The 26,497-nt window shown below is 47.0% G+C and overlaps 1 protein-coding gene across 1 annotated transcript in view; it reads left to right on the forward strand.

Annotated features, from left to right (window-relative positions):
• The window catches only part of ARHGAP32 (Rho GTPase activating protein 32), a 188,814-nt gene extending 164,281 nt beyond the window's left edge, over nt 1-24,533 (forward strand). The window contains exons 15-25 of the mRNA XM_050910928.1: nt 3,486-3,588; nt 6,780-6,924; nt 7,636-7,718; nt 10,225-10,332; nt 11,599-11,744; nt 13,991-14,192; nt 14,981-15,126; nt 16,290-16,364; nt 16,959-17,816; nt 18,471-19,378; nt 20,317-24,533. Of these exons, the coding sequence (XP_050766885.1) occupies nt 3,486-3,588; nt 6,780-6,924; nt 7,636-7,718; nt 10,225-10,332; nt 11,599-11,744; nt 13,991-14,192; nt 14,981-15,126; nt 16,290-16,364; nt 16,959-17,816; nt 18,471-19,378; nt 20,317-22,569 (5,027 nt within the window). The 3' untranslated portion in view covers nt 22,570-24,533. The remainder of the gene's footprint in view (nt 1-3,485; nt 3,589-6,779; nt 6,925-7,635; nt 7,719-10,224; nt 10,333-11,598; nt 11,745-13,990; nt 14,193-14,980; nt 15,127-16,289; nt 16,365-16,958; nt 17,817-18,470; nt 19,379-20,316) is intronic.
• Nucleotides 24,534-26,497: the final 1,964 nt, after the last annotated feature.

A 26,497-nucleotide genomic window follows, 5' to 3' on the forward strand; every position in this document is an offset into this window, starting at 1 on the left:
TCTGATTCAGATCTGGTAATTGGTTTGGGATGTAGAAGCGAAAATCAGGACCTGAGCACCGAGGAGTTCACCTCTGCAGCCGGGGAGGGATTTATGCAACAGACAGAGACAGGTACCTGAAAAAGTCACAACGTGATGTCAGAAGCCACCGTAGGTGGTGGCCTTGGCATGCTTCAGATTCACAAAATTAAGTCTTAGCTTGTGCTGTCATCCTGCCATTTCATCCTGGTGGTAACAGACGCTATTCCCTCCCTGTGTGTGTATGGAGGGAATAGCACGTATGTGTGTCTACATATATAAAAATGTATATTTAGCTAAAGGGCTTGGGATTCAAAGGGCAGAGGGAGGTTAAACACGCAGGTAATTGTCAGGTGTCATCTTTGTTCAAAAATCAGAAGAATCAAGTCACCATTCCAGCAAAGGGCCTTCAAGTGTAATTATATAGCCCTACTTGAATTTCAGTCACTTCTCCAACCATGCAGAATTCCCCCAAAATATCTGTGGTGCTGGCATGATATATTTAGCTTAAAGAACAGATCGTCCTGGTAACCAGATTAGGAAATGCGTAGAACAAGCCTGCTAGAATTTTTTCAGTGTATATTAATTATTCTAACTGTGCCCAAGATCTTCCATGACAAGTAAGTACTTTAGGAAGTGTATTGTCGGTGCTACATCCCTCGCCTTCCCCCCTGTTCTCCCTTGACCCGATTCACATTGTCACAACAGGTTGCTGCTCAGCTGAACTGGTACATAAATACCATTCGTACCATGCTGTTTGTTTACACAGCTAGATAAACCCCAGAAGGATAAGGCCTCGGAAACACGCAGAGCTCGCTCCCTGTGGCACGGGCCTTCAATTAGGAAGCGCAGGCGGGCGTCCTAGCTGTGTTCATGGCGTGTAGATAAACAGGAGAGCCGTCTGTGCAGGCTGCCCCACGCAGCGGGTGCATCGCCCTTCTCAAACGGTATCGGCCTCCCTGGTAGGAGTCAGGCAGGCAGGGAACGTGCTATTTATTTATTTGCTTGCTTATTTATTTCAACGGGTGCTACTAATTTCAAGGGGACCCCTACTGAGATTCCAGTGTGGACCATTAAAGTCTTTGGGATTTTGCAGCTAAGCGTTAGCAGATCTTGCCACCAAACTTTAAAACTTGGGTAAACTCCTTTTTACCCAATCCTCTGCGACTCTTGTAGTCGGGCAGCTGGCAGAAGGAAATGCCGCTGATGCAGTGCTGAGCCCAGCATCCTCGCTCAGCTCACTGATGAGATTTGTGACCGCTCACCTTTTGTAATGGGGGGTGGTGGGGAGAGACCCGCATGTGGACATCTCACGTAGTCTTGCTTGGTTCCCGGTGAAACCAAAACAAGCGTGAGTCTAGTGTGTCTTGCAATCTAGGGTGCTGTCTTTTCTCACAGAAGAAAAGACACCGCTGACTGTGTCAGCATCTAAAGCCTTGTCCTTTGCCTTTGCTGCAATGGATGGTGCTCTTCTCACCTCTCTGCTTTTCTGCACCGATTTATACCTGGGTCACACTTGGCTCCTAACGCTGTAGTGCAACGCAAAACATATTTTAGCCCTTTTTGGCAACTGCTTGAGTATGATATAACTCCTTCCCTGTCCACTTAAAGCCTTAAAAACTTCCTTCTTCAAGACACGTTGAATCTTTTTGCGCTAAGGGGTAAGTGTTGTCCTGCAAAAATGTTTTTGAAACAGTATTAGAATGTAGGGCCATCTGTTCCGCCTGCTCTGTTCTCAGACACGTAGCTTACGGTGTTGTGGATGACTGATGCCCATTTTACCAACATGCTCTCCAAACGTGTATCCGCTCAGCGGTGAGAAGTTGTTGCTTATCCTGGCTCAGATGCCTAAATGTGTGTCTGGTTGATTCCTAATGCCAACAATTGTGGTGCTACTCCGAGCTCACAAGGCTGCGAGAGGTACCTTTCTTCAGAGCGGATGCTGAGGTTTCCTTCTGCAAATGTAAGTTGAAATCTCCATGGCACCTACAGGGGAGAGCGGAAGGTGATCGATCACGTCTGCTGTTTTTCCTTCCCCAAAAAAGCAGCACTTGGTTTCCAAGGCTCTTTCTATGCCGTTGCTTTATGTATAAGGGCTCTGCTTGCCCCAGAGTCTGCAGCTTGCTTTGGAAAACAGTGAGAGATGCTGTAAATGCCTAGTAGCATAATACTAGACTCTGACTGATTTAGTTCTGACCATCTCTTGGTATCTTTGAGCATCGCAGGTCCAGCGCCTCATCTACTCTAGCTGAGCCTGCGTGATTGACGTGCCACACAGATTTACAGGTTCTGTTCCTTCCTGTGCTCGAGTGCGGAGGAGATGTGCCCTTAGCCCGGGAGGCACCTGCTGATTTCCAGGGAGCCATTTAAAACGAGTCTTTTTCTCTAGCTGTGGGAGCGTTTGCTGCAAGCCGGAAAAAAAGCAGTGAAGCGGCTGGGGAGGGGAGAGCACAGAGCATCTAAGTTCAGTAGCACTTAGGAGAACTGACTGGCAGATGGCATTTGCTGCTTGATATAAGGGGATTTGCCACATGACCTATTCAGAATCTGTGTCACGTGGCAAATTGATCAGACCTGGCATCTAATGTAAGAAGAAATCCAGATCGTCATAGGAGCTGTAGCAAAAAGGTGGCTTGCAGAGGAGTCCACAGGGATATGAGCTTTTTCCATGAAGATTTGCTGATGCTCACAAGAGCTCAATCCTAATTTTCTTTCTGTGTTCAGGGCAGTTTTATGTCCCTTTTATAAAGAAAGTAATTTGCTCCTCCTCAGGCTTACAAGGATGGACAGATAGCTCCAGCAGTGGATGCTGCATGAGGCTGAGAAGTCAGCTGGAAGGAATCGGTTGGTGAAGCGGCTTGAATATTAACTTGACACCTAATTATATCCTCTGGGCTTATTTATTCCATTCTGTCATACCCTGGTGTGTCTGCAGTTTCTGTGAGTGTGGTATGTTGTGTAGCTATCTAAATCCAGTCACGCTCCGGTAGACATTGGGGATGAAATTGTCAGTTGTAAAAATTCTCCTGGCCCTGGTGCAGAAAGTAGCATCTCCTTAATGTTTGTATTTGCTTAAACCAAGCAGTATAGGTTAATCCTATATAGATTTGAAAACAAAGGAAGTCTTTGGCCAAAGAGAGCGTATTTACTCAATTTTATAGCTCTTCTGGAATGGAATTTAACATCACAGTTCTTGTGGGAGTTGTGATGGGACCTGCACTGTCTCTGCTTGACCAGAATTGACTGTTTTCAACCTGATTCATGTCCTGGCTTTTCTTTAAAGCAAAGAACACTTCTGACCAGTTTCCACACCAACTCCTAAAGTTAAATGTCTTCCAGGCTTTCTCCTCTAAGGAAGAACGAAAGCAGTAGCCCAGCTGGGCTGAGTTTATGGCATCTGACAAGACCACAACCTGAACTAGGACTTTAATAACATCCTCAACTAACCAACACCACTTGTTCTTTAGTCCCCCAGGTCCTCAAGAGCTGCACTGAATTCATTGAGAAACATGGCATTGTGGATGGAATATATCGTCTGTCTGGGATTGCGTCCAACATCCAGAAACTACGGTAAGGGCGCCGTCTTTGACAAACCTGTTTGCACGGGACGAATGAGGCACGCGCTGGGTTCAAAGGCTGTGCTTGCAGAAGCCGGCACGGTGGCAGTTGTGGGGCAGACTGTTCCGGCAGCTCCGCTGCGGGTGTGCAGGTTGTACTTGATGGCTGGTACGCTGGGTTTGTCATTGTTTTGGAGCAACGCAGGGTTGTTCCATAGACTTCCTTTTGCAGGAAGTTTTCCTGCAGGATAGAGTATCGGAAGGCTCTGGGATTGTGGTGACACTGTGCTGTCGCATTTCATTCCTGTTTCCTCTCGCTCCCAGAGCCCTTTTGAGCAGCTGATATTTCTCCTTGCTGCTTTGGACTCCTGGCATATTAGCAATTAATTGGTAACACACAAAGAATACTTGCATAATTCTTGGTGGGTGGCATTGCCATGCTGCGTGGCTGTGCAGGGAAAGGCTAGGTGTGTGTCCTCCCCAGTTAGGAGCTGTTCTCGTCACAGTAAATGGTCTTTATCCTTTTGTGAGGCTGCTTTTCCTCCCGTCGTTTGGTATGCATTTGTCTGTTGTGAAGGGTCTGAGAGAACCTAGCGGGATGTGACTAATTCCAGTGTTGATCCTAGGCCCACGGCCTTGCAGAGGCAGCAAGGGGGTATTTTCCATGTGAAGGATATCCTTTTTGTACCAGCTATTCCCAAGTTCGGTGGACAGGTTTGAGCTGGTACAGTTACTGTACAAACCCTGGTATGGATGGGCTTATTCTGCTTCAGCCCAATCCTGTTTTTCATCACAGCAAGTTCCATTTTAAAAATCTGCTCCCGAGGCTTTGATATGCAGGCTCCAAAGGCTCTGACTGTAGCTGTTGCCCACAGCAGTCTGGGCTGAATAAAACGTTTGCCCTTGCTTCAGTTACATCCCTTTAATTCCCCATTTTGACTTGTGCTGGCCCATCTTTCTAATCGCTGCCCTGGTCCATTTTTTCCCTTTGTGTTGCCAAGACCGTTTTCTCCTTCGTTGTTTTCCAAAGGTGCTTTAAAAATGGTTTTCTAAAACTTTAATGGCATAATTCCCTGGTATAGTACAGAGAATGAAGTGACAGCCTATTTTTCAATTTTCTGAGATGTTCCAAAGACAAAAGGAAGGGAGTACATGGCATAACTTGTAGACACTGTCCCTGTTGTTCATCTAAATCACTACAGATTTTCATAAGTGTTTGATTAATGTAGGACATGTTGCATTGCTGTAGTTTCCAGCTATATAAACAGATCGTTAGGCTTATTTCAAAGCTAGGGCTGCAGTATCCTTATAAGTGAGTCACTGTTCTTAAGTTTCACATAGAAGAATTGGATCTCCCGGATTTAAAGGGCTTTTTGGTTGGAGAGAAAGTTAGAGAATTTATTCCACATGGGAGATTTACATGGGACAGAGGTTGGCTCTTTGGCAGTGCAGTGGTCTGGTAGGCAAAACAGAGCGAGTGTTGAGTTCGTATGTTTATCCCTGTATTCTGGCTCTGGCTTTTTTTGAGAGACTGTGAAGCTGTATTCTTCTACTAACAAAACCTTCCTTGGGCGTCAAAAGAAATAACGTGTCGTTCTCGAAGCAGCCAGTGCAGCGAGAAGAAAGGCTGAATGTAGTAGGGCTTCCCATTCTCCACTCCATATTCTGCTTCTGCAGGGGTACGTCTCTGACATGGCGTGAGATTTATTCCTGGGAAGAGATACCAGGAGTACTGGAGCAGGGCAGGATATGGCCAGAGAATTTCAGCCAAGTGGGCTGGTGTCTTTCCCTGCTCTCCCTTCCGAGGTCGCTCGTCGTCTGTGAGCCAAGTGCAGGAAATAAGTTTCTCTCCCAGATATGAGTAAGTGATGAGTCAGAACATGCCTGTGGGAGCGGTACATACTGAACCCTGAGGACTGCGGCTACAGGCAATCCATCAGCTGGGGAAACCAGAAACCTTTATTTCCTTCTGTGCTGCCTTTGGGATGAGGAACTGGGGTGGGCTGTTCACCCTCTTGTCTGAAGAAGTAGAGACCTCTGCTGCCCCCCATTCTGGCGTAGTATAAATGGCTTCCCTCACTCAGCCTTCGTGTCTAGGGGAAGGAAGGAGCTCCTTCCTGATCTTGTAAGGGACGTACGGTTGACCGCTGCAGTTACAAATACGCCCAGTGCCTTGGACATGGGTACAAACTGGTTCTGTTCTGTAGGCAGAGAGAGGCCAGCTCAGTGTTTGAGCTGTGCTGAAGGCATGTTTTATTTTCTGTGTTACAAATGGCCTGGTTTGGGCAGGGGAGAGGCCAGGGATGTTGCCACCAAGCCCCCCGACGTTGTTGTGGTTGTAGCGTAGACAGGATGACTCCCCGCGTCGATGATAAGCCATTTTGGCTTACAGCTTAAAGACCCTCGTAGGGAAACGGAGCTTCAGCTAGAGGAGCCGTGTTCTCGCAGCTCCCTGCGGCCTGACTCACCATGCTAGTCCCTGCAAATCTGTCCTGCTAATTTGAAACAGCACTTTCCATGCACATATTCTAGCAGCAAGCCAGCCCTTGGCCTTCTAAGCTCAGCTTTTATTTCATAAATGTTTGTGATTTTGGTTTTTCTCTCTCTGAAAACCAAGGGAATGCTCAGGGATTTTCTTCATGTGGTTCCTGGCTCTCTTCACCCTGTAGCAGAGGCGTGCTCAGCTCACCAGCTTGTCCCCAAGGAGTTTCTGCACACACTAGTTTCCATGTGCGGCAGCTGCCGATGGCACTGCTGTTCGGCGTTGCTTTATCATTTCAATTTCCAGGCCTTTGAAATGCAAAGGGACAGCAGCTTTCATTCAGACCTGTGGGCACTCCTCCTCCGGGCAGCTCCCAGTCGCAGCGCTTGGGAGTTTAAATATTCAGATTGTCTCCATGGTCTTGGAGGACATTCTCTGGAGACTTTGTGAAAAGCCCTGTTGCAGCAAAAGGGGTTGCAGGCTAGCCAATCAGTTGTAAAAATAACTGCAAATGCCTTATTAGAAAAAAAAAAAAGTCTCATTTTTGGAAAAAGCCACGCTAGCAGCACCACAACCATGGGTCATGTGGCTTTGGTGACTAAGTACTTAATTTTTCCTATAATTGGGAAGCCCTTGCCTTTCTTGGCTGTAATTTGCGCTGGGTTTTATTTTCATTCCTCCTTTTCAAACCCCTTTGCCCATTTTTCTGTTCTCATTTCCAGCCACGAGTTTGACTCCGAGCAGATTCCTGACTTGACAAAGGATATTTACATCCAAGACATTCACTGCGTGGGCTCCCTCTGCAAGCTGTACTTCCGCGAACTCCCGAACCCTCTGCTGACCTACCAGCTCTACGAGAAGTTCTCAGTAAGTACAAGGCAATGCCTTTCACTTTCCACTTCAGCGTGACTTCATCTACACAGGTTGAACGGCGAAATACTGAAAAGGATCCAGCAGCAAGCTGAACCTGTCTTCCACACACCTTTCTTTGTCTTACTTCTGCTTAAGTTGGGGTTTTGAGAGAGATCAGAAGCGCCTATCTCCAAAATCACCAGCCTAACACCAATCCGGTGTGTGCTACCCGCACACCAAATTCCCACTGCTGGTAGCATCCTGCCATTTCAACCGTGCCGCCCCAGGTTTGAGGTCCCTTTTCTGTTTTCCCTTTAGGTTTACTCACGCGTGCCTCTGTCCCCCATGCCACACCATACTGATTCCACTTTTGGGGCCCCAGCAGAAGGTTATTTGGACTCTAACAATGCTTTGCGAGAATTCCCCTATTGTTTGCCATTCCCCAATGATTTCTCGAACAGGAGCGGGATTAGAAGCAAATGCTACTTGGAGCTGAATGCCCTCTGCAAGGAATTGCTCTGTACAATTAACCTTGATTTACCTGGGCTTTCTCACGTTATCTGTGTGCCGGTCTGTCCCCAAGAGACAGACGCCTCTCTGAAGGTAAAGACAGAGCAACAAAATCCACCTCTCTACTGAAGAACAGTACACTGGCGACGTGGTTCAAGATGCTGTGGCAGGTATCTAGTCTTACTTGCAGCTAAATCTCTTCCTGCCTTGTTCCAGGACGCTGTTTCTGCTGCTACAGATGAAGAACGGTTGGTGAAAATCCATGATGTCATCCAACAACTGCCCCCTCCTCACTACCGGTTAGTAGTGCAGCCTGCACTCTGCTTATAGCTCGGCATTTTATTATTGCTAGCATTTCAGGAGTGAAATGATACGATTCCCGTTTTCCCTCTCAAGATAGCCGCACTGTGCCTCTGTATATTAAAATGGTTTATGGCTATATAAAGTTGATTTATATTTTAATTAGCTCATTACCAGACAAACACTATATAGTTTGCATAGTCTTATTTGACTTCCTTGGAAACTATGTACAGGAGGCAAATACAAGCTTGTTATGTCAGAAGTGGCTGATATCACTAAGGAAATAGTTTGGGGGGGGGCACTATACCAGCTCTAGGAATCACAATTTTAAAAAGTGACATGTAGCCAAAAAATTGGTTCAGGCCTTTGGTGTAATTAATTTGGTCAAGTGTATTTTGTCTCCAGTTCCCCCCTGTTCCCCCCCAATAATAACAACTAACTAGCAAATTATAACAATGCTCTAGTAGAATAACTAATTATAATATGGTGTTCAAAAATCACCAACGAATTATAATAATATATTCAAACTAATTGGTGATATATGGTAATGAGTCTTGACTAAGTGTAATAACACATTAATGGTCTTTAGTATTAAAAATTATGGCAGGGTATGGTAAAAAGGCATCAGGCAAAAAAGTATGGTGATTGGTATTAATAACTAAGTGTAATACTGTGTGTTAATGATTCTTTAAACAGTATTAATAACTAATTATTGTAATGATGCATGGTGAGTAGTCTTCGTCAATTATGTATTGTAATTGGTCTAAATAGCTAACTACAGTGTATGTTGACAGTTATTTAAATATCAATAACTATTGTAATTAGCTGGACCAGTTGTGATGCTGTGTCCTGAGTGATTTAGCTGACCATTTATAGTGTATGCAGATGGATATTTGGCTATTGATAGCTAATTATACTACTTCATGATAATTGTCAATTGGCATATTAATTTATTATTGTAATGTACATTAATTTGCAGAACCAGTTATGATTCTGTACCCTGAGTGGTATAGATGGCCAGCTGTAACACAGGAAGATAGTTATTTGGATATTGATAGCTCTTTATAATAATTTGTGGTAATAAATATTTAAATTTTATTTATTGTAATGTATGGCGATTAGCTGGACAATTGCAATGCTGTACCTGAGTGGTATAAATAACTAATTATAATATATGTTATGTGAATACCAATAACTTGTTATATGGTCATTAGTCTTTTACTAACTATAATGGTTAACTAATGTGTTACAAGCTATAAATGTGTGCTACTTGCTATTTAAATAACATTAACTAATTAGTGTCATAGCTGGTACTTTGCATTAACTAATTGTAATATTTTATTTACGTTAATTAAGGGGGCAGGGCCTTGAAGAGGACCTTCTCAAAAACCTTCATCTACTTTTCTCTGGTGCATTCCACCTTTTCCCTAAAATGACTCTTATTTTATGGGGCCAAAAAACTTATGTAACTTGGAGCTTGTGATGCCTCTGTCTGTCTTAGACCAGAGAGGGGGCATGGGAGACACATGGATGCAAAATGATGTAGATGGGGAGAGGGCTGCTGCTCTCCTCCTTCCCTGAGGTTTGCTTGAAAAGGAAAAAGAAAAAACCCCACACTTTATTCTTCTGCTACTCTGCGATGAGAGGTTCCATGCAGGTAACCGGCCTTTGGCAGCAGAAGCTGGAGCAGGGTGGCGCAGGGTGCTGGAGATGTCCGTTTTGTTTCCAGCCAGAAACATCCATCTTCACGTTCAGGCCTTGTCCATTTGTGGAAATTTGAGCCCCAAAGCCCCCACCCCCAGCACTGAGGAGGATACATCAGCATTTTCATTACCACCTTGTGCTCCCTCCTCCTCAGGAGCATACAGTACTGTTTAATATAAATTTTTTTTTTTTTTTTTTAAAGGTGAACAGAAGCCTCTGGAGTTTAGCCTTGTGTTTGCCTTCTGTACCTATAAGAAAGCTGTAAGCCAGTAATTTCATAAGTAGAACTCAGATACAATTTGCTGGTTTTCAATATCCTGGGGTGTCTAAATAAATACTCCCCCCCCTACTAGGATTAACATTCAACATCCTTCCCCACCCCTATCTAACGAGCACTGCGATGCTATCACGTACTGTGCAAAGGGTGTATTTCTGTTGCACAGTAAAGCAGCCAAGCGATGAAGTTCCAGGGCGCTCTGCTTCTAGATCCTGCTGTGCTGGTGGCATTTAGATTATTCCCGTCCACCTCCGTGTTTGCTGGATCCAGCCCTTGGGCTGAGAGCAGATGCTTTGGCCGTCTCTTCACTGAGCCTGGACAAATCAGGAGAGACTCCCCTCACCCCACCCCTGTGTAATTATTTGCTAAAGACAGCTTCACCATCAGTCTTAGGGTACATAGGTCAACATTTTTTTCTGTGAGCTGTCAAACCAAAAGAAAATAATGAACTGGGGTTTGTTTTGTAAATTGCAGCGTGGCTTTGCTCATTGGTGCTGAACATTTGCCTGTCTCTTGTTTTCCAGGACACTGGAGTTCCTAATGAGACACTTAGCTCGTCTAGCTGATTACTGCTCCATCACAAATATGCACACCAAGAACTTAGCAATCGTCTGGGCTCCAAACCTCCTAAGGTACTCTCCCCCCCGCCCCCATTTCAATACGAGATAAATTTTTATATTTATAAAAAACAGACAGATACCTGTTCTCCAGAAAATCCTAACTTTCAGCAGTTGAGAAAGAGATCTTCCTTTCTTCCATCCAATGTGCTCTTCTCCTCCTGTAAAATTTCTAATGGGAAGTTATTCTAAGCAGGGGCTTGAGACCAGCTGGTAAGCTCCTGAACTAGGGATGTAAAATAGCCCCCCGCTGTTGTCAGTGGAACCACCCGGCCGGAGAGAACACCCCAGTATTATTCTGTCTCACCGCAATGCAGTCCGACCGAGTGCAGTTCAGTAGTGCCAAGGGAGGATTACCCCCATCCCCAACCTTCTTTTCTAGATGATAATTTCCCTTCTCCTGGTTTAGATGGGACTAGTGTCTCACCTTGACCATCCAGGAAAATTTGTTCAGTGCCATCACTGATTTCCCATTGCGTAAGTCTCTAGAGTCTAATTTGACAGCTGTCGGCTGCAAAAATTCAAACTTAGGGAAATGATTTGGATAAATCTGTCCCCTAAAATTTGTTTTGAATGTGCGTAATAGGGTAGTTTAAAATTAATGGCGTAACTGAAAAATTTTGCTTTAAAAGAAAAAAAAAATCATCACCCTGGCCTCTATGGTGTTGATTTCTGGACTGCTTTTGTTACCAACCTGAGAAATCTGAGTCATAGATTCCCCTGTGTGCAGTTAATGAGGGTAAGCTCCTTTCTCCTTTCTGGCAATACACCCACAAGCAGTCAAATCATCTCTTGTTTGAGTTTGCTTTTGTGAATATTGGGGTACTTGCTGAGCAGGATCAGTTGGAGACGTTCCCTGCTAGAGGGAAACATCACATTAGAAGGCCACAGTGAGCTTTGTACAATGCCACTGCATTAAACTGCTGCCGTTCACAGCATCTGGAAGTAAGTTAATAAAAAGCTCCCCACTTTGTGTACGCAGTTCATTTACCTCGATCCGGACCTGCCACACGCTCCTTTTCCTTCTAGACCCAGCGTTCCTCTTGCCATTTCAGTAAGACTCAAACCTGAACCCAAAATCTGGATACAAATCACTACAGTCAGTATGATCATTTGTGTACTGCTGTGATGAGATTTAATCTCTTAGCTGCCCCTGAAGTCTTGTCTGCCTGAGCAAGCGGGCACAATAGCTCAACACATGCCGAAGCCTTACCCAAAAGGAGCGCATCTTCCCATGTTCTCCTGGCTGTTCGCATTTCATTTAATCTGCCTTTTCTTCAGATCAAAGCAGATAGAGTCTGCCTGCTTCAGTGGAACAGCTGCCTTCATGGAGGTGCGAATCCAGTCAGTAGTTGTGGAATTCATCCTGAACCACGTGGACGTCCTCTTCAGTTCCAAACTCAGCTCAGTCATACGAGATGGAGCAGGTGCGTGTCCTTCTCCACTAGCTTCACCTTGATCAAAAAAAAGGTAGCAGACACTTCATGGGTATCTGAGCCTCCCCTGGGACATTTGAAATATGTTTTTACTATAACCTAGAGGACAGATTGCCAGGGTTATAATGTTAGAACCTGGCAAAGATAACCTGGTTTTAGAAACTGCTGTCAGTACCTGTCTTAGAAGCCAAGGATGGTCCACAGAAGCGCACATCTTAATGTTTGGCTGTTCCTTTTGTAAGGAATCTCTTAAATCTTTGTCCCCCCTGCTCCCTCCCCTTCTTTTTAAAGCCATCATCATCGATGCTCCTGCACGCTTATCCATTTGAGCTGTCTTGCAGTACAACACAATGCATGATCTATCTACCCTTATCAGCACCCTAGAACATAAATAGAAGTGCACTGATGTAAAGAAAGCTCTCTGTACTCAGTAACGTTGACACTAAGAAACTTAGTCTTGCTCTTAACAGGGAATATTTTGACATCTGCTAGCCTGGTTATTTCTTCTGTGTAGTCTGTATGGGTTAATTAGCAGGGCCATCCAGCCACATGGCTCAGTCGGCATTGGCCCGACAGCTATCGCCCAGTTCTCTGCTCGTGTTGCCGATTTGTGGCTTTAGGATGAGGAATGAATCGTGACACATTTGTGCCCAACCCTGGAGCACTCGAAACATCGTTCAGCCTTGGAACCTACAAATTCCCTTGAGTATCTGCTAAGACCATACGTATACCTGTTCCATCAAAAATGACCAGAGTTGCACCAGGAAGAAAGTCTACTCTGTATGTTAGATCAACAAACGTGGATACCACAAGCTGTTACTACTCCTAAGCAGCATTAAGTGCGTACCATCTGCTTTGATAACCTGCCCTTCCTATGAAATGTGCACAGTCAGTGCAGTCACCACCACCTGTGGAGTACAGAGAGCTGTTTTTCCAGTATGTTTGCTGCTCCCCACTTTTAAACAAGCCCTACCTCTACTTAGGATGGCAGAGTTGCCCGAAGTCCAGCTTTTGTTCCTACTGGAGGGCAGTTTTAAATCAATAGGAGCCAGAGGTTAGCTTGGCTGAACAGTAATAGCCCACAGCAGGCTGCGCTCTGCCAGGGGAAGATAAGCATGCTAAGAATCAGAGCCAAATGATTATCCAGGCTTAGAATGGACCGTGTACATTCAGCTAATTGTTTAATGACTTGGTCATTCGCATTCAGTGTGCTTTAACACAAAACTGGCAGGGAGAAGGGTCAGGCTAAGTGCAGGGGTACTGTGCTACAGCAAGGCCGCATCCTCTTCAGCGCTTCCAAGAGCCTCTGTTTTTGAGCACGGCTTCTTGCCCGTACGAGGTGAAAGTGGTATTCCCAAGCCCGCTGTAAGCCACTCCAGGTAAGGCTATTGCAAAGACAGCTAGAACCCAAGCTTCACCCGGGATAGCATTTACAGCTGACAAACACACACCAGACTGTGCACGCTTCACACAAGAGCTGTGATGCTGAAGGGATCAGTAGGAATGGAACCAACCAGGATGTTGATGTGATGACATGCTTCCCCCCACACCCCTTAACTCATGTGAGAATAACCATATAAAAATACTTGCACAATGAGTGAACGGCAAACCAAAGACGGCTGCTCTTACAGCAGGCTCCTTGTGCAGTCTCCTCTACACCGCAAGCTGACTTTACAGATCCTAGCAGCAGGAGGCAACATCAACTACTTTTACAAAAGTTTACATGTTCATCTCCAAAAACAAGCACAAGCTGTAAAAAGGCCAAGGGCAAGACACACAGCTAGATTCTGTTTACTATGTCCATCTGCACATCAGTGTGTAGCAACTTCAGTCACACGTGGCATTTCCTGTCGCACCGAGAGGTGGAACCTGGGAGTGACTGAAGCCAAGCTTTATAAGAAGAAAAACCGTGAAAAGAAAATCGCTTTCTTTACAGACTTTTGCATACAGGTGAAGCTTAAGTAAAGTATGTCAGTGAAGGTTTCTAACCTACCTGCTTCCCTCTGCCTTTTTTTTTTTTCCCTTTTTAAAATACACTAAGTTGCTCTTATAATTGAAAATTTTTTTTGTCATAAACATACCTCTGACAAAATGGTTATTTTGACCACATCTTTCAGTGGGTGGGATAACAAAGATTTAGAAAAACACAGCACCTCCCTAGACACACAGTCCCAGAGCTTTGATCTCTGTTCTGCTGTTTTCTGATTCTCCCTGTTGCCTGTGGTTTTCCCTTACAGGGCACAGTTCTTTATCACGGCCCAAGTCTCTGTTGGTGTCCTCTCCTTCCACAAAGCTGCTCACGCTGGAGGAGGCACAGGCACGGACACAAGCCCAGATCAACTCTCCCATCGTGGCAGACAGCAAATACATAGAAGTGGGAGAAGGCCCTGCAGCTTTACAGGGGAAATTCCACACGGTCATAGACTTTCCATCCGAAAGGTAGAGACGAGTTTCCTTTCCAGCGTGTGTCATAACTGGGGTTTTTTGATGACAGCAAAAACTTGCCGACACTGACTTACGCTAGTCATACGTAAAGTATTGTAGCCAGTTTTCCACCTGCTTTGGACTCTGTGAGGATTCAGCTTACATCAACGGTCTGGTGGACTGAGTTTAGCCATATAACTTCTGCGCCACTCCCTCCTTTTTAGCAGGGTTATCATTAAATGTATAAAGCCATGTTGCATGAGATGCATATAGATGCCTGTACTAGTCATGCGCACAGAAATGTAAACAGGGTGAACACCTGGAAACGTTGGGGTTTTCCAGATTTCAGGACTAATTGCCTGTAACAAATCCAGGTTCCCCTCGAAGTGGAGCAGTTGGACAGACTTGATGACACTAGAAATTAAATATGGCAGTGGGAGGAGGCAAATGTGAATTTACAGCATGAGCGAGAGATGCTTTTGAATACCTTTTATGGCTGCACAGTTCCTCAGAGAACTGATGCATCTGCCAGCTAAATAAAAGCCATCCCTTAGCTGCTGTACTGTACAAGTACGGAGCCTTTGCTCACCTGCATTGCACCTGCTTTGCAGAGTTAGAGGGAATTTACCCAGCAAGATTTAGGGCTGAGCTATAAGAATGAAAACATCCTCAGCTATTTAAAAGAGACCGAGTTTCTAAGCTTTGTTTCAGCAGAAACCAGATAGCGCTAATAACCAGCAACCGGCAGCAGGAACTAAATGCAGCTTCCCCCTCCAACAATTTGCTCTATTTTCGCACTCCAGAAAAAGACCGCCCAGCAAGATGAAGAAATCGCCGGTTGGCAGTTGGCGTTCCTTCTTCAACCTGGGAAAATCATCATCCGTGTCCAAACGCAAACTACAGCGCAATCCCAGTGAGCCCTCAGAAATGAAAGCCATAGCCCTGGCAGGTAAGGGTGCAGATCCAGCTTCCAAAAAACTGGGTTTTTCAGCAATGCAGAATTCGTGTTTACAGTGTGCTTTTACCTCCTTCTAGCGTTCAAGCCGTGTATAACACCTTCAGTTAACTGCTGCCTTTCCTAAGAGTAGCTTTTGAAAGACAGTATGTGGGCACCGCTGTAATAAGTCTCAGAATAATTCCTTCCAACACTCTTATTATGAAATAAGAATACAGTTCTGGCTCCCTTTGCCGCTCTCAAGAGACACACAATTAAACTAGGTAAAGGCACTTTTCCACAGACACGTTCACCTCGAAAGCTATACCAGCGTAACTAGAGAAGGCATCCAGCAACCTTTTGTAGCCGCATCCAATGTACGTAGACTGAATTCTCAGCCCTTTCCATATATCGTTTACTGTCTCTTTCCAAATTTAAAAATAGCAACAATATGTTTGTGTGGTGAAAGACACCACAAATCGCTAAACGTGGGCCAGTGAGGACTTTTATCCCGTCTTCTCCCTGGTGCCATTTTCAAATTATAACCCTCATAGTCTTCAGTATAATAAACACATTATATGAATGCCCTTTAAGACTGTCTCCTTGGAGCAATAAAGTCGTACCTGTTTAGTGCTCATAAAACGAGTTGTGTAAATGTTACTTTCCTCCCCATTTTTAAGGGTTTTTGTTTGCTGGCAGGAGCCAACCAATTATCACAGGTACATCCAGACAGAGTCTGTAGCAGGATGATGCGGGGAGTTGTTTCCCAGCCTCTCATCTGCAGCAGTTACCATTTTGGTAGGTTACTTTTCCCCAGTCTGTAAAATGAGTATCAAACATCGATTCACTCTCTTGTAATCGCCTCTTGCCCGGTAGTATAGAATCATGGGTTGAAAGGGACCTCCGCAGGCCAGTCTCCGGTGCAAAACGGGACTACATCCGTCTTAGATGGCAAAGCATATTAACAGTGGAACAGGATAAAGGTTTTCTTTAAGTGCTTTGGAGTAAAAACAAAACCAAAAAAACCCAACCCAAAACAAAAAAAGCACAACTGTTACTCTCAGGACAGCGGTACTGTTGCTAGAAACCCATTTGTGTTTTTCCTGCCACCATTACATAGCCAAATATAAACCACTTTTATAATTCAGCTTTTCACTGTCTCGGTTGCATTTCCTTAGGTGGACGAGGAGACAGCGGGACTCTTCGCTCAGCTAAAAGCGAAGAATCGCTTACCTCTCTGCATGCTGTTGATGGTAAGACAAGATTGTACCTGCACTTTTACTGTGCGTGGATTAAAAAAGGCAGCGTGACATTACTGACTGCGTATATTCAACAGGGCAGATTTTCCACCCGTCCAGTAAAAGCTGGACTTGCTAATTAATGAAGCAGCTTACCGCTGCCCAGCACAGATGGGTATCACAGACAAATGCTCTTCACGTCTTTGTTTTCCACCTTCTAAGGTAAAAAAAAGCAAACCTCTTGCTTTTCTATAGCCAGCACCGCTTACGTTCATCCCTTGCCATCTCCCCTTTCTATTCTAAGGTAGAAAAGACGGCATCGGGAAGGAAAATGCTTTCTGAGAACACCTTAAGTCTACAGCACACTTAAACTAGTTTTGCTTTTGCAAACAGCTTAGTTTCAGACTAGATCGGACCCGACAACTGCTGTAAAAGAGTTTGAGCAAACGTAAGAGACAGTTACTGCTAACTACATTACTTTTGTGTTTAGAGTGCACCAGGTGAGCATCTTGCACACTGCCTTAAGACTACTTTAAAAACAACACCAAACCATCACCTCCTGGACAGTAAGATTTTGACACTAACCCATGTGTATCTACTCGTTCCTAGGTGAATCTAAACTGTTTCGACCCAGAAGACCTAGGTCCAGTAGCGACGCATTGTCTGCTTCCTTCAATGGAGAGCTCTTAGGAAACATGAATCGCTGCAATTCTTACGACAACCTTCCCCACGACAACGACAGCGATGGGGAGGAGGGGCTCATCCACGTTCCTGCCCTGATCTCTCCTCGATCTGCTGAAGACGTTGACCTGAGCCCACCCGATATTGGAGTCGCTAGCCTGGATTTTGACCCGATGTCCTTTCAGTGCAGCCCGCCCCAAGCAGAGTCCGAGTGCCTGGATAGCAGTACCTCCCTGCTGGAGTCAGTTGGCATAAATAAGGAGAAGCCAAGCCTGCTAAAGAAGGATTTAGAATCAGGCAGCCAGTCCCAGACACCAGGCAGTGCCACGAGCTCTGAGCCAGTCTCCCCTTTCCAAGAGAAGATGAGTCCCTTCTTTACTCTGGACCTGAGCCCAACCGAAGAGAAGGCCTGCAAACCCCACGCCTTCTCACCCAAAATGGGGCGAAAGCCCATCAAATCTCCGCCGCTGACTACGTCAGAACCTGTCTCCTTCGCACTGCCCAGCCGCATGTCAGAAGCGATTGGAGGAGTGCCCATCACATCCAGAAACTCCTCTGCTTCCAGCTGGAGCAAAGGGATTGGCATCACTGAAATCACAAACAGGTCCCCAACCCAGATGTCCTTGCCCCTGAAAAACAGTGAAACAGGAGCAGGGGAAGGAGCCCACCAAGAGCTACCGCATGCCCAGCTAGTGGCTGCTGGCAAACCAGAGTTGCCAGAAGAAGGGGAGAGACCAATGTCAAGCAGTCAGAATAAGACTGTACCCACTGGACACACACAGCCAGGTACAGTGCATTTTCCTCCATTCTTTCTTTAAGTTCCAAAGGGGACCTGCTCTCAAAAACGTCCTCCTCTGCGTGCCTTTTAGGAGAGGGGATTGCCCGTCAGTTCTGATCACAAGTGTCTTGCAGGGCTGTGCAGATCAGTAAGGTCTTAACCTCTGCCTTCTCCCTACATCACACAGATCTCAGATAATTTTCCATAATACTTCGTATACCACTTCCCCCCCCCCCCCATCCTATCATACGTGAAAATATACAGCATGTCCTCCTAAATCATTTCAGCCAGTAGACCATCTAAGGCTTTTCTTTTTTAAATTAACAATCTGCCAACACTTGAAGAAGGGACCTTTTCGCCTAAAACCTTATGATCAAAATTGTGTAAGGGTATCTCATTCTCTGCTCCCTACTTCCTACCTCTCTAGAAATGCAAGAGGAGCCTTTAGACAATCTCTTGTGTTTTTTCCTTTTTGTGATGAACTGCTGTGCTATTGAGCAGCGTTTGCATGTGAAACAGAAGATAGAGCGTTTCACGTCAGAAGGAACTGCCACTGTGAAAGTGTGGAAAGCATCTATTTTTTATAATAGTCATTAAGGTTAGGTCACTCTCCTTATTGGGTAACATAAAATCACTCTCTCTCTCAATTTTCCCCCCATTAGGAGCAGTTGCCCTCGACTCCCCCCAGGATCCTGTTCCCGTCAGTTCTGTGTCTCTTATCCCTCCTCCTCCTCCGAAAAATGCAGCGCGCATGCTAGCCCTAGCGTTAGCCGAGTCCGCACAGCAAGCATCTGCTCAGTCTCAGAAAAGGCCAGGAGATGCTCTTTCTGAAAGCACAAATTGCGGAGAGACTGAAGCTGGCACAGCTCTAGAAAAGCTCCATCTCTCTGCTGGTGCTCCAGACAAGCTCCACCTGTATACCGGTCTGCCCGAGAACCGACTTCACTTCCAGACTGGTGCACCAGTAGAGCAGGATTTCCAAGGTAGCAGCACACTCGGGGAGCAGAACCACCCACCAGGTGCACCTGGAAACCGGGACCCCCCACCTCTCCCCACTGGCGTGCCTGGGGACGTGCCTGATAGCAGAGATGCAGAGCAGGAGCAGTCCAGCTTCCATCCTGGTAAACCGGGGGAGAAAGATCACTTCCCTCCCCATGCTGGGGACTGGGAGCACACACACCACCATACTCCAGGTGCACTGCCTGACTGGGAACCACCCACAGCAGACTTGTCTGTAGATAAGCCCCACCTCCGTGCATGCGTGTCTGGGGACAAGCACCACATTCCTATCTGCACAGCTGATGACAAACTTCAGTCTCCTCCCGTCGTAACTGCCGGGGAGAAAAGCACCCCGCTTTCAATGCCGTATTTAACAACCATCCAGACAACAGCAACCGAGCCTAACCGTGGGCCAGCAGGTCCAGCCACGACTCAGGCAGACGTCACTGTTACAGCTGCACAGCGCACACTCGCAACCAGCCAGCCAGCCCCGTCACAGAGGCAAGATCACCAGTCAGCAATGGGACAAGTGCCAGCGGCCTCCGCAAAAGCATCGAGTAGTTCCAGTCAGGTACGTGGATGTGCCCCCCAGCCTCGCACGTACTTGCAAGCGCGGTGTCCGTGCACAGCTAATCTGTAATTGTAGGAGGCTGAGCTCTGGCAGATTTGGTCCGAATCCAAATGACAAGAGGCAGGGGATTCACAGGTTACTGGAAATTACACGTCTACGACACAGACACAGCCTTAGAGGAAAGCAGCACAGAATTTCCTAAGTGAACACAAGGGAACGTCCCAATATACCTGCTCTCCTTGGTTTTGGGGGCAGGGGGGGGGAGGTATCTGCTACAGGCAATGCTAGTTTAGAAGTGCTCAGAAGCAAGTAACAATTTTTGCATCCTCTCTTCACTGAGGCTGACAATATCCTCTTCCAACATCCTCTTTAATAAAGCAAGTCAGATTCCTGGTGTGAGTTAGACATGGAAGCGTTCACTCAGAAATCCAAACTACCTGCTGCCCCTGAAGCGTGCACGCCTGCAGCCTGTCTTAAGCACCATAGCCACATTTAAGGAAGGGATTTCTGCTGTATTACCCTACTTGATCTGCTCACCAGGGCGTGAGGAGTTTAAATCCAGGTACATTTTCATTAAGACAAGTACATTTATAAGCAGACAACCTAACAAAACACTGTGGCAACTGTGTAAAAGCTTTAACCTGTTGCTGTAAAGAGACAGCCACCTCCTCCCCTTTCTCTAGTTTGACATTTGCAGAGCGTGCCGTTTGTGATGGGTCCCGAAATCTCCCAGAGGCACCACACTGCCCTTGCTGAGAAAGGGAACCTAGACCTCTCCTCTTGTACAGCGAGCAGCACTAGCTCTCCACAGCAAACACAAACCAGGCACAGAAAAAACTTAAATTGAACTAATCCATACGAGCATCTGTGGTATTTTAACTACAGAATAGAGGGGGGAAGATGCTTGCCTCTAACTGCTACTGGTTTCTTCCCTATAGGTTTGGGGTGCAACCACACCTGAAAAGCCACCTGAGCCTGCTCCTGGTTTTGTCCCAGAAAGCAGTTCTACCACCCGCTGCTCCTCTTCTGTGCCCACAGGCCACCAGAGCCATCTGGAAAAGCCTCGGGAGACTACGAGGGCTCCCCCGCTGCACCTGCGGTCCGAGTCCGTCCCTACTCACTCCTCCTACAGCTTTACACCCCCTGTCCCGCCTGTGAGAACGCTGGAGAGCAAAATTGCTGCCGCCATGCACTCAAACAACACGGACACCATCAACAACTCCAATTATCACACCTTCCTGTCTTCCTCCATGCTGGCCTCCTCTGTGGAGGAAGCCCTGCTGCCGCCGCCACCACCCCCCCCCCCCAAGCACGCTTCCCTGCAGTCTGTGTACGTGCCGCATCCCAAGCCAGAGAGCATCCCCGAGCCCTCTGGGCCAGACAACTACCTGCACCACAAGCCGGCTTCCATCCATCAGTACAGGCCCGAGAGCGTTCCTCCTCACATCTCCTACCACAGCAAGCCTGACCAGCACCAAGCCTACCCTCCTCGGTCAGAGACACCCACTTCTGCGGGCACTCGCTACAACACCTACACCAACCAAGGGAAGAGCACCTCAGCTCTCCACTCCAAGCCTCGCAGCCGGACAGAGTTTGTGTCCTCCGTGAGCCCAACGGGCCTGCGTAACGCCAGCTATGCCGAGGACGCTCCACCCTACCCCACTATCCGAAGGGTTCAGTCGCTGCACGTCCCCACCCCTGCTGCCTCTGCTATCCGCTCCGTTCCCATTTCACGGACCGAGGTACCTCCGGACGACGAGCCAGCGTACTGCCCGCGGCCCCTCTATCAGTACAAGCCATATCAGCCCCACTCCGACTACCACGTAACTCAGCTGCAGCCTTACTTTGAGAACGGGCGGGTGCATTACCGGTACAGTCCCTATTCCAGCTCTTCCGGATCCTCTTATTACACCACTGCTGATGGGAGCTTTTACGACCTGGACCCCTACAGCACTGTGCGGGTCAGGCCCTTCCACCCCCTGCCCAGCCGAGACTTTGCGTCGTACGCCTCCCGGCTGCAAAGCAAAGGCCTGTACCGCTATCCCAGCTTGTCTGCCTACCCTCGGGGTGGCCTCATCAGCCACCTCGCAGGCAAAGAGCACAGCTTCATCAGCAGAGACGTCCCTCCTGCCCCGGACATCAAGCACATGTACATGTCATGGGACCTCGAGGACATGGAGAAGTACCGCATGCAGTCTATTCGCCGGGAGAGCCGCACACGCCAGAAAGTGAAAGGGCCGGTGATGTCCCAGTACGATAACGTGGCCCCGCTGCTGCAGGAGGAACTGGGAGGACTGGATGTGATTCACTTGCGCAGCAAATCAGATCCTGGGAAAACTGGCCTCCTCACCGTGGCAGAAGGGAAGGAGGGGAGGTACCCGGCCAAAGCAGCTACGCCCGAGGGGGACGAACGTTACTACATGCAGCACCCTGAGCCAGAGCTGGACAGAGCCCACTACCACGGGGCCTACGGGAACGGGCAGTCGGAGAAGCCGTCCCTTCCCCAGAAGCAGAGCAGCATCCGGAACAGGAAGCTGCATGAGCCGGGCTGCAACACAAATGAACACAGGACGCACTTGCAGCAGGAAGCAAGCCATAGGCAGCCTTCCGAATCCAAAAACGGGCCCCCTTATCCCGACTATAGGCCCAAAGGTGGCCCAGAGCCCTCCGAGCCCATCAGTTACCAGCACTCGGGCAGCAAGTACATCCCGGCAAACCAGGAGACCCTGAGACTGAACCACAAGGAGGTGAGGGTGGCAGAGGACAGGCCAGATATGGAGAGGTCTCGAGCCAGGCCGACCACATCCATGGAGAAACACTCCAGAGACTGCTATAAAGAAGAGGATCACGCCGCGTCTCCCATGGCGCCACCGCCCAAGCCCGAACGGAGCCACAGCCTCAGAATGCAGCACCCCGAAACCATGGAGAGGGACTCTGCCCTCCTCTACCCATACCAAACCCTTGGGAAACGCCAAAGCGCTATGACTGTGGTGTCCCAGTATGATAATTTGGAGGATTACCATACCATGCCTCAGCACCAAAGAGGGGGCTATGTTGGAGGAGGGGGCTTTGTGCCCCCCAGTTTCACCCATGTGCACAGTAGAACTTATGCCACGGCCCTTGGCCAGGGAGCCTTCCTCCCGACGGAGCTGTGTTTGCAGAGGCCTGAAACAGAGGTCCATGTTGAGTGAGCTGGTGTGGGGGGAAGGAGGGATAGAGCCTAAGCAGCCTCTGCTGGACAGCGGACTGTTTTATTTTTTCAGTGATGGTAAAAAAACAAAAAAACAAAAAAACCAACCCAACCCTGCCCCGATGAGCAAAGCAAACCCACCTCCAGGCCCACCCCTACCAGCCCACCACTCACTGTTTTTATGTAGTAGAGATATAGCTTTTTCATGTAGTTTTGAGACAACTGGAACGATAGGGCAGGCTGTTGGCACACAGATGTTGCCAGAGAGGCCAGGCAGAGCTGAAAGAGATGCTGTTGGGGCAGGGGGCGGGAAGGAAAAGTTTTTCCTTCCCCAGATCCGACATTGGCAGTTACCACCGCTTCCTCACCACACCACGCCTCCATGGTCCTGTGCATGACGGACTGTGCATGCAGCTGTTCTCCCCGTGAGCCCCGCGTGTAGTAAGTTGCCCTTCCCACTGCTAGCTTCCAAGAAAGGGTCTCCATGACTTGCCTCGGAAGAACCACTGTTCTGCCCCCTCTGAGGTTAAGCGGCAAGAGTGGGCTAAAAGCTGGGCAGGGGGGAAAGACTTCCTAAGTATTTTCTTCTTGATAAATGCCGAGGTCCTGCCTCTCCCTTGAAAATTATTGCTTAGGCGTAGTGGATCCACTTCAATTGCTTTGAAGTGGGTGGGAGCCTGTTTTGACTTCAAGCCTGTGGAATAGGCTCTGACGCGAGTTCAAAATGCAATGCACTTTTTACATTGCTTGCTTAACAAGCTGCTTCTGACTACAAGAAATCAAATTACTTTAAATTTCTCTGTTGTAAGTAGAGGCCAGCTATGGAAGCCAAGTAGGGCAGGTTTGCATTTCTCATACCAAAAGAAATAAAACACAAAAATACACCAAACCATACACACACAGTTGGGGACAGCGCACCCATTTCACGCCAATTCCTCTTTACTGCTAGGCTATCTACAGTCCAGACGATTTAATACCATGTTGTGGCTGGCCAGACAGTGTCATCTCTCTACAAAAAAAATACTATAAAAATAAAAAAAAAAATCTCTATAGCATTATGTCCAGCTTGTAAATTGGAGCCCAACTGAATGACTGTGTAAGTGCCGAGTTATCTGCATGACCAGCTATTTGCCCTGGGCCAGATCCTGCAGCTCTTAGATCAGGGAATGCTCCTCTTGACCTTAAACTGAAGGGCTATAGGACACAGCTTTCTGTAACCTTTAAGTTCTGTGTTGGCAAGGGGATCCCTGTGAAGTTGTGGCACATACAGAATAGATACGTGCTGTCTGTGCGCTGTGAAATAGTATTGCCTCCCGTATCGCAAGTGTAGCTCACACCAGTATTCAGTTAGCAGTAGGGACAGAAGGCCAGTGCACTCTCTGTAATACACTAACAACGTCGTCCTAGGTACTTAAAAGCTTTCCGTATTGTAAAAGAAGCCAGGCAGCATCTCACATGCAGCCTCTCAGACTTCCCAGGACTCACTACAACCCCACCTTATAAATAAAGCACATCCATTTCATTAGACAGGGCTTGCAAGCAATACTTGAGATGTAGGAGTTTTTAAATGTTCACTGATAAATTCCAAGGCCATTCCTGTTCTGTGCGGCTGAAGAACTTCTCTACCCGTTTTGAATCTGTAATGTTTTATTAAAAACCTGGAGGTCCTGCAGTTAGCACACAGCTGTGAAAGTTAAAGGGACCTTAGATGGTTTTTTCAACAGAAGTTTCATGGCTATTTTGGGGCTTTTAAATCCTAAGGAAAACCTGCTTCTAGTAGCTAACTAGTCTTTAGCTGTTTGCTTCTTTTAATCTTGTAGCCTTGTCTGGGGCTGTTTCAGTAACACTACCTTACAGTCCTATTTTGTTGTGCAATGCTGTTGTTTTAAGCATTTTGTTTAGAAGAGTTGTTCTTATGTGTTATGGAAATAAATCTGGCAGTCAGAAAAAAAAGAGAAAAAAAAAGCAGCACTGTGATCCAGGTTACCACAATCTCCTTGTGAGTAATTACCAGGTAGAGGGGTTGGGTTTTTGTGAGGGAGTGCTTCTTGTAACGTTTTCTTTTAAAGAAAATTAACAGAAAAAACTACATAAAAAGGGGCCATTAGGTGAGCCATGTTGCGGGCCACCCTGTCTACATTGCTAGCTAACTCCCTACGAAAGGCTGACCTGTCCAGATTCCTCGGTGCAAGCTCGCCAAGGGAGTCCAGTTTAAGTATGTGCTCTCTCAAGAGAGGCGTGTATTGTGTTAGGACTAGTACCAGTCCTGAACCATCGTAGCGCAGTCTCCCCACAGCTGCCAGTTACCTGCCGAGGTCTCCAGTTGAAGCAGGGACAATGTGTTTGGTTCAGGCTATTTGGGATTCAGGTAATGAGAGCTGTAGGTCAAACCTCTCTCTCCGTGAAAGCCTTAACTCCTCACTCCTGCCCCCGGCAGCAACTCCCCTGACCTCCATTTTGGCCTTATGTTAACCAGGACTATCCTTCTACTAGGAGGGGGCTGAACCCAGCTCCCACTAATTGTAAACGCCTCTCTGGATTTTCCTGCTCAAAGCCACTGTCTCCCTCTAGAGACCAAGTGCCATCCCTGGACAACTTCTGTTCCTTATAGTCTTGTGCTGCTACTGCCTGAGCCTGGGCTCTTCAGCTCACTGCACTGTCTGAAGTGCCAGGTGCTAAGCACCCTCTCATCCCATGGGAAACAAAAGCTCTCAGCACCTTTCAAAAAAAGAGCTTCTAGAAGTGCACACCCATACACCTAGATGGCTGCTACAAACAGCCTTCCTCTTGAGAACGAGAAGGTCTCCATTAAAAAAAACACAAAACAAAACACCAAGACACAGCAGAAAACTTAATACCCAGCCGTCCTCTCATCCCTCTGCACACAGCCACACCAGTGTGTACTTCAAGGGCTGGCAAGCTCTCAGAGAACCCAAACTAACTTCTGTGCACCAGTGTTGAGCCACAAGTACAAACAAACAAACAAACAAAAAAAAGAATGCAAGGTTAAGGCACCAGCTTTTCCCAGACAATAAACACAGATGAGCACCTTTCTTTTGGTGTTGCTGCTGCCCACAGCTTAAACATCTAGAACGATTCAGCAGTCATCCCCACATCCACCCCACGCAAAGCCATATAGTGAACTATGCAGTTCTGCTCTTGCACTGTGGTTAATCTGATGGTCCTTAGAAAGAGTTTTACATCCTCCTTAATTGATTCACAATAAAGTCAAAATATCCAGCTGTATCTTTCCAAAAATCATAGCTGAGATTAAAAAGGGCATTGTGCATCAGAGCGAGGAGGGGAGATTACACCAGCTGTCTAAGTAAGGTGGAGGATCTGGAGGTAAGTTGGTAGGTCAGTTCTTAGTGTCCTAGCAGAGAAATGGGAGAGAGCAAGGGGACAGCAACGCAAATAACAACTCTATTGCAAGTCCAGTTCTGCTCAGATTAAGTAATTTATTGCCTAACCGTATCTCCAGCAAGATGATGGGCAGCGATGTTCTTAAATAATTCCCTTATACTTGCCACAAGCTATCTGCATCTTAAATTGCCACTTCCTAAGTTTTCAGCTGAGTTTCTCCCTAGTGCGTGCAAGAGTTAGGGTCCAACAGTGTACTGCAACTCTGGATTTTCACCTCTGCTTTGGAGTGGAATGTGCGACCCCTAGGAGACCTTCCTTGGTGAAGGGGGAGTGCAGATGTTAGGTGAGTAATGAGGACCTAGCCCCTATGAAGTCTTAAGTAAAGCATTAATTTCTGATTTTTTAAAAGAGTCTTACCAGGTGAAATCTATATGCATATATGACAGAACACCCACAAGTTTGTGCCTATGTCTTTCCAGAGATCCTTGTTTTACGCTCATCATTTGAGGGGGAGGTCAGTAAGGATTGCACAGTGGTAGTAAGTCGCTACACAAAACCAAAACCAA

The sequence above is a fragment of the Gymnogyps californianus genome, chromosome 25, assembly GCF_018139145.2.
Source record: "Gymnogyps californianus isolate 813 chromosome 25, ASM1813914v2, whole genome shotgun sequence".
NCBI classification, from domain to species: Eukaryota; Metazoa; Chordata; class Aves; order Accipitriformes; family Cathartidae; genus Gymnogyps; species Gymnogyps californianus.